The 7944-nt window shown below is 40.6% G+C and overlaps 1 protein-coding gene across 1 annotated transcript; it reads right to left on the bottom strand.

Annotated features, from left to right (window-relative positions):
• Positions 1-328: 328 nt before the first annotated feature.
• Positions 329-7287, bottom strand: LOC121545463 (bactericidal permeability-increasing protein). Its single transcript, XM_041856003.1, has 16 exons — positions 7230-7287; positions 6927-7036; positions 6722-6833; positions 6331-6459; positions 5682-5837; positions 5532-5595; positions 5356-5416; positions 5167-5258; positions 4854-5030; positions 4370-4429; positions 2897-3064; positions 2698-2765; positions 2570-2612; positions 2315-2378; positions 2030-2106; positions 329-1103 (listed from the first exon to the last, which is right to left on the bottom strand). The coding sequence occupies exons 2-16, from the start codon at positions 7024-7026 to the stop codon at positions 1017-1019; spliced, it is 1458 nt and encodes a 485-aa protein (XP_041711937.1). The 5' UTR covers positions 7027-7036; positions 7230-7287; the 3' UTR covers positions 329-1016.
• Between the last annotated feature and the right edge of the window lie 657 nt (positions 7288-7944).

The raw sequence follows: 7944 nt of genomic DNA, 5'->3' as shown, positions 1-7944 counted from the left end.
GATTCACCAGCTTTCTCTGGATTCTTGTCATCAAACTCGATTACTTTTTCTTATCCATTTTTTATTTGTCTTTCCCACATTTCAAATTCAGTAGCGGGACAACTAGCCTAGGCTACATGAGATGATTACGTAGGGACCACTTCACTAGTTGACCACCACTACCAAGACCTGTGTCAAGATCAGTTGCCACACCGGCCCTCCCAATAACCTCTGTACAAATAAGAGCAGGTCTGGAATCAGTGTGGCAGGATAGGATGACCACAGAAGGAGTACTGCGCTTTTACATTATGGTCTTTCTGGGGGGTGGGAGAAATAACGAGGAGGCAACTTGATTTAACGCTCATAGCTTTTATTAGAATGTTTACAGTGCGAACAATTAAACAATTAATAAATCATGCCGCGAGAGGTACTGGATCCGGGTAAATAGGTGCTGGAACGAACAAAGTCAAATCTAAGAGGTTCCGGATCCTGTTCCGGCTCAAATTAAGCACTGTGTGGGGGACTACATGTTTACTGTAGCCTTGTTTTAACCTTGCCATAGCCATAGCTAACACTTTTCAAGAAAACAGAAATAAACTTTTTGTAAAACAATTTATTGGTGTATTCATGTGGTGTTTCATTTTATTGCATCACACAGCTTTATCAGGTTTATTGTGAGCTGCAATCAGTTGTTTTTAGCGGTGTTACAGTACAAGCGGTCTTGTTTCTTTAATCAGTGAGTTATCCATTGCCAAAATGGGGCAATGCTCAAATTAAATTTCAGTAGAAGCAGTACATTTCATCTGATACCTATGATAATTGGTTCACTGAAAACAAGGCAAAGCTGAAAATTCTCTCTTGAATAATATGTTTCTAAATCTTAACACATCTATATGAATCGGCTGGTGTTTTCAGTGCTAAAATTTAACCATGGATTAGGCAGTGGTTAATGTGTAGCTACTTGCAGTTCTACATTAAGAAATTAGTAATGTATAATTTTTTTCTGGGATAGTAATGAATGATATTAGCAGCACCACCTAGAGTTGGTAAGGGTAAATCCCTTCAGAAATGCTCTCTCTCTCTGCAGATTTAACGTCAAGGTCTGATGCAATGGACACAAATCCCTGTGGGAGAAAGAAACATTTGAATGAACCCAAAATACTGCCAGTATCTGCCAGAACCACTTTGGTGAAAGTAAAGATACACATGCACACTGCTAAATAGTTCATTAATGGTACCCAAACTATCTGCACTGACCCTATCTGCACTGACCCTACGCACACTCACTAGACTATATATACATACTATACTGTATATACACTCACTCACACACACTACATTGACACTCCCACACAAAACCCACACACATTCACATACACACACATAACACACACACATACATACACATTACACAGACATACACACACACTTTTACACTCATAATTTGCTGCTGCTACTCTGTTCTTTATTTTACTCTTATTATTATCTATCCTGATGCCTAGTCATTTTACCATGCCTTCATGTACATATCTACCTCAAATACCTCGCACCTCTGCACATTGATCTGGTAGTGGTACTCTCTGTAATAGCTCCATTCTTGTGTATTTTATTTTATTCCTCTTGTGTTACTATTTTATTTGTATTATTATTTTTAAACTCTGCATCGTTGGGAAGGGCTCGTAAGCAAGCATTTTACGGTAAAGTCTACACAAGTTGTATTCAGCCCATGTGACAAATAACATTTGATTTGATTTGACACACACTCACATACTCAAAATAAAGTAGCCACAACTGGCAAATTAAATATATTTACAGATTTCCCAGCCTACACTAATTGAGGCTGGTTTAAAAGCTACACTAATAGATCAAATCAAATTTTATTTGTCACATGCGCCGAATACAACAGGTGCAGACTTTACCGTGAAATGCGTACTTACAAGCCAACAATGCAGTTTTAAGAAAAAAAAAGAGTTAAGAAAATATTTACTAAATAAACTAAAGCAAAAAAATAAATACAAGTAACACAATAAAATAATAGATGGTATCAGACCTGCTGGATCTTCAGCACAGGGTTAACCAGATGGATGTGGTGCATGGTGGGTAAAGCAATGCCCTCCTCCAGTTTGGCTGTAACAAACAAACGGCAGTAGTTTAGGGTAACTATTTCAGCAGGCCAGTCATTAGGCTTACACACAATGGTTTTGTAGGTTAAGGAAATGTCATGATGAAGTGTGGTTTGACAATGTGTATATGGTCAATTTGAATATGAATAGGCCTACTGTAGTACTACTCTAGGATTGTGTGCTCTTTTTCCTGCATACATTTCAGAACTTACCGTTCAGTTTAGCTAACACTGAAACCTCCACCCCCATTTTCACAATTTTTTCCAGGGCTGCAGTCTGCAAAATAGTGATCGTTGTCAACATTTGGTATCTCTTTATTTAGCCATACAGGGCCGGTTTCCCGGATACAGATTAAGCTTAGTCCTGGACTAACAAGCAGGCCTAATGGAGAAACTGGCCCACAGTGTACTGAGGTTAAGCAGTGCACCACATCATTATAAATGTAATGCAGTGTCTTTGCATCATACCTGGAATGTTCCCACTTCACTTGATGCCAGTGTCAGGGTAAAACTAGCAAATGGAGAGTTGTATTACTCAATTAATGTACAAATCAAATGTATTTATTTAATTCAAGTGGAACTGAAACTCATCTTACTTGTTTAGTTTCATCAAGCCTTGGAGTTTCTCTTCTGAAATGCGTATCATCCCACGATAAATTGAGTCCTGGAAGAGAAGAAAAATGTATTGGAATTAATGGAAGATTAGTCCACTGCACAGAATGCGTTCTGAAAGTACATAATCACATTTAACTGAAAAGGATTTACATGAACCCTGAACCAAAAAAGCAAACTCACAACATTGAGATTGAACAGTGGAGTCCGTGAAGCATTTGGCTGGATGGCAAAGGCCTTAATGGCACCTGGAAATTCCTGTGTCACCTTATCAGCCTGGAAGGAAAACATTGGAACGTCCCTGGCATACACCTGCAGTTCCATCAGCATGTTGGGGAAGAGCTTGGGAAGCTGGGGGGAATTAAATGGTGCATTTAGAAAGCTTTTGTTCAAGGGCACTGCGTCCCAAACTACACAGTCCATGCACACTCAGTGGCCAGTTTATTAGGTTCACGAAAATGGATAGCTCCTACAGACAGTGATTCACGTGGCCGTGGCTTGCTATATAAAGCAGGCAGACAGGCATTGAGGCATTCAGTTACTGTTCGATTGAACTTTAGAATGGGCAAAACTAGTGACCTAAGCGACTTTGAGCGTGCTATGATCGTCGGTGCCAGGCGTGTCAGATCCAGTATTTTAGAAACTTTTTTAATGCACGACAGTGCGACAAACAAAAACCATCCAGTTAGCGGCAGTCCTGTGGGTGAAAACAGCTCATTGATGAGAGAGGTCAAAGGAGAATGGCAAGAATCGTGCAAGCTAACAGGTGGGCCACAAACAGACAAATAACGGTGCAATTCAACAGTGGTGTGCAGAGCGGCATCTCGGAACGCACAATTCGTCGATCCTTGTCACGGATGGGATATTGAATCAGATGACATTTACATTTACATTTTAGTCATTTAGCAGACACTCTTATCCAGAGCGACTTACAGGAGCAATTAGGGTTAGGTGCCTTGCTCAAGGGCACATCGACAGATATTTCACCTAGTCGGCTCAGGGATTAGAACCAGCGACCTTTCGGTTACTGGCACAACGCTCTTAACCACTAAGCTACCTGCCGCCTTATGACCACACAGGGTTCCACTCCTATCAGCTAAAAACAAGAAGAAGCGGCTCCAGTGGGCACGCGATCACCGACACTGGACAGTTGAAGAGTGGAAAAACATTGCCTGGTCCGACAAATCCCGGTTCCTGTTGCATCATGCTGATGGCAGAGTCAGGATTTGGCATAAGTAGCATGAGTCCATTGACCCATCCTGCCTGGTGTCAACAGTACAGGCTGGTGACGGTAGTTACTGGTGTGGGGAATGTTTTTCTGGCACACGTTAGGTCCCTTGATACCAACTGAGCAACGATTGAACACCACAGCGTATCTGAACATTGTTGCTCGCCAAACCCAATAAAGCATCTTTGGGATGAGATGGAATGGGATGTTTGTAGCAGGAATGTATTGCCGTCCAATCTGCAGCAACTGTGTGATGCCATTGCGTCAGCATGGACCAACATCCCTGTGGAATGTTTCTGACACCTTGTAGAATCCATTCCCCAAAGAATTCAGGCTGTTCTGGAGGCAAAGGGGGGTCTGACCCGGTACTAAATGGCCACTGAATGTATGTTCCTGTTGGCTACGGCCAAGGATTTTCTCGGTGTTACCTGAGGGATGAGAGGCCCGAAGGAGGTTGTGTTGAGGCGGAAAGGAGAAGTCTTGGGGATCTGAGATTAATAGAGGAAGTAAGGAGAAGGGTTATTAACTACGGAGGTAACTCAACAGTTTGCATACTTAGATTAAAAGGAGTGAAATGACTGTAGTTGACAGAAAAACAGACAGACAGACAGACAGAGGCATGAACACACACACACACACATATTTGTTTTACTATCCTTGTGGGGACCAAACAATTGATTCCCATGAAAGATCCTATTTTCCCTAACCCCTAACCCTTAACCTAACCCTAACCCTAACCCTAACCCTAATTCTAAACCTAACCCTAATTGTAACCCTAACCCTAACCCTAAACCTAACTCCTAAACCTTTTCCTTGTTTTACTATCCTTGTGAGGACTTCTGGTCCCCACAAGGATAGTAAAACCAAAAACACACACACACCACACACACACACACATGCCTAAACACACACCATGCTGTCGTTAATTTTGGCCTGCAGGAGTCCAGCGGAGAAGTAACCGTAGGAGGCAGAGTTGACAGTGAATTCAGACAGGCCCAGGGAGAGCATGTGGCCATCATCCTTTGGCAGATCAAAATGCTCGGCCTTAAAAGGAGGATCTGTGTGACTCTGAACACTGTAGAACTCACCCTGGAACACAGAAATCAGTAACTCTGAGCAAGGATCCTGAGTTCAAAGTATGATACCCCCAGTCCCCACCCTTTCTTCTTCATGAAACACAATAATATTGGGTTATGTTGTGTCTATTCACATCAGGTAAAGCTACCTTCAAATCCAGACCAAGGCCAATAGATTCAACGAGGGGTGGGTTAGTGAGGGGGATGTCCAAAACCAGAGCAGAATTGACCTTGAAGGACACTGTAGTGAGAAAAAAAAATCCCATGAGCACCACAATACTGGTAGGAAGAATATTTGTGTAGCCTATTTTCTTTCTTTGTCCTCCCTACTGCAATACCTTGCATTTCTGCTAGATGTTGATCCAAATCTGTAACATGCTCTTCAACCATTGGGCAGATCTGGGTGCAGTGATATACAGCATATGGTCATGCAGTCAGTTTGAAAAGAAAACACATAATTTGAACATTTACTGATATAAGGAATACAAATCATGAGGTGAATCGATTTACTCACTTTTTCCTCAATTAGAGCAGTCATCTGATCTTGGAAAAGGGTCACAAATGGCTGGAAGATAAAACTGTTAACAAAATGGTTACCAAATTATAATGATCATACATCTCTTTCTCTCTCCCCCTCTCTCTAAATACATTTTTTGAAACATACCTGGCTCCTCCATGGAAAGTGATTGATGCTTTGCTTATCCTGGCATCACAGTTTTCACTGGAGATAGAAATGTGTCCACTGTAATCACTCCCTAACTGCACCACAGAGGTCACGTCCACATTGAACACTGCCAGGTCAAATGAGCCACCATCGCTTCTGCAAACACACAGGGAGTGGGACAAGACATCATATTATTAGAAATTCGATTAGTTTTGAACTCATTACAAAAGGCGCAGGCCTCAAAGCTCAAAGATTCTGATGTGAAAACAGGAAGAGCCGTTGAGAGAACTATTCATTCTTATCTGACTGGTCCCAGATAGAATATGTTTAACCTCGAAGGTTCTTCTCTGTACAGAGTTAGTGTATCAGTTCCTCTTATACTGTCATCAGTAGTTTTGTTACCAGTAGTTGTGTTACCTTGTGTTACCCGTAGTTGTGTTACCAGTAGTTGTGTTACCTTGTGTTACCAGTAGTTGTGTTACCAGTAGTTGTGTTACCAGTACATTTAACAAAGATTCTCCCTTTTCAGGAGACAGACATCAATACTGTACCTGAGCCTCATAATCCAATAGCATGGAACGTTTACATAAATGGGAAAATAGAAAAACAGGCACCAATCAGACAACAGAAACTGATCACTGTCACTCACATGATGCCAAAACGTGTGTGCCAATTGCCCTTCATTGAAATGCTGAAGCCACTGATCCCAGTCTTGAGTCCCACGCCCTCATAGAACTCCACTGAAGGCTCTGGAACATCACACCCAGACACTGAGATTCTAGAGAGAAGGATGATGGAGACAGAAAAATGTAAATGTTGTGCAGTGTGTCAATAGCACTGTTTTAAATGATAGAACATCTTCGGAGACTATGACAAAATATTAGACCCAAACTCATTCTTGGTACTTTGCCACCAAAGCACAAAGCACAAAATGTCTGTAGCAGGTTCTTTGACTAATGATGATTAAGTTAAACGTTATTCTGAGATTATAAACAGTAATGGTTTACTTTAATTTCATAAATGAAAACCACAACATGTACCCGTCAAGGACGTAGTGCACTGTTCCTATACCAATGTCAACACCACCGCTGATATCTGGTATGATCATACTCCATATCTTCTCCTGCATCCAATCAGCCCCAATGTGTGACCCTGGAGGATACAAGAATAAAGTAGTTGTTGTAATGCACTTTCTCTGGTTTGGTATTTTAACTCAAAATAATTGAGGAAATAGCATTTTCTTACCATATTGAAGTCCTTTATTTGTCAATATGGCCTTTATTGCAGGATTTTCTCCAAAGGCATGATTGGTAAGATTCAGCAGCAGTATTAGGAGTGATAACATGCTTAAAGCCCTTTTGGAGAGATATACAGTATTGTTCCTCTGAAATACTACTGCTTTCATAAAATACCATAAACAACTCTTTTTTTTAAACTATATCCAGCAAATCAGCAAATAAAGAGCATTTTGTTAACATTATTTGCATAAGAGATACATACATACAGAGACTATAGATTTATGCATGTAACATAAAATGAAGAATTTACCTAGGTTGATTGCTAGCTCTAGTGTAGATAGAATGGCTGTAGTTCTGATTTGGGACTGTGCTCAAATCATGTGATATTTATATATAGGCTATTAGCTTCCTGTTTCATTGTAAAGTGAAACTGCTGAACACCTATCCCCTTTGGTGAGTGGTAGTGAGATATACTGTTGCTAAGTAGAGTGTGAAAAACAGGAAACCAGTCTGATGACTGTTATATTTTTCTTTTGGTCTGCTTTATAATCTCCACTTTTCAATAGCAGTGCTTAGTAGAATCAGGATAAGGCTCATAGCAAATAAATGTACCATGAAATAAGGCCTCTGCTCTTTGTTTTCCTGCATCTTGGTGTGAGCTAGCACACTCCAGTCTAGATACAGTAGCAGATATTTATTCAAATAACAACTGAACAGAATAATAGTGCATCAACCCAGTGTCTAAATTGTAATATTTATTAGGCCTACAAAGAATAAAGAATACACTTTTATTTGTTTATTTTATTTTGTATTTTTTTTTAAACTCTTTTTCTCGACAGTCCCTGATGTCCAGAGGCTTCGACCAACATTTGGTCAAGAGGCCCATGGACGGGCTCCCGACCAACAAAACCTGAAATATGAGTGGTCTTTAACTTATTGTCGTTTTATTGTTTTTTTATGTATGCTGATGACTCCTTGGGATGACTCCTTGAGTATCCACTGCTGGCCCCTTATGAGAGCATCAG

This window comes from Coregonus clupeaformis, unplaced genomic scaffold, assembly GCF_020615455.1.
Source record: "Coregonus clupeaformis isolate EN_2021a unplaced genomic scaffold, ASM2061545v1 scaf0012, whole genome shotgun sequence".
In the NCBI taxonomy this organism is placed as follows: domain Eukaryota; kingdom Metazoa; phylum Chordata; class Actinopteri; order Salmoniformes; family Salmonidae; genus Coregonus; species Coregonus clupeaformis.
Note: the sequence above shows the minus strand (reverse complement) of the source record. Positions and strands in the feature narration are given on the sequence as shown.

Coding starts and splice junctions, on each gene's coding strand:
- LOC121545463 (XM_041856003.1), bottom strand. CDS start 7,026: ATGTTATCACTCCTAATACTGCTGCTGAATCTTACCAATCATGCCTTT. Junction 5,838..6,330: donor CACACACGTTTTGGCATCAT/GTGAGTGACAGT, acceptor GTGTGTTTGCAG/AAGCGATGGTGGCTCATTTG. Junction 5,031..5,166: donor GCCTTGGTCTGGATTTGAAG/GTAGCTTTACCT, acceptor TCTGTGTTCCAG/GGTGAGTTCTACAGTGTTCA.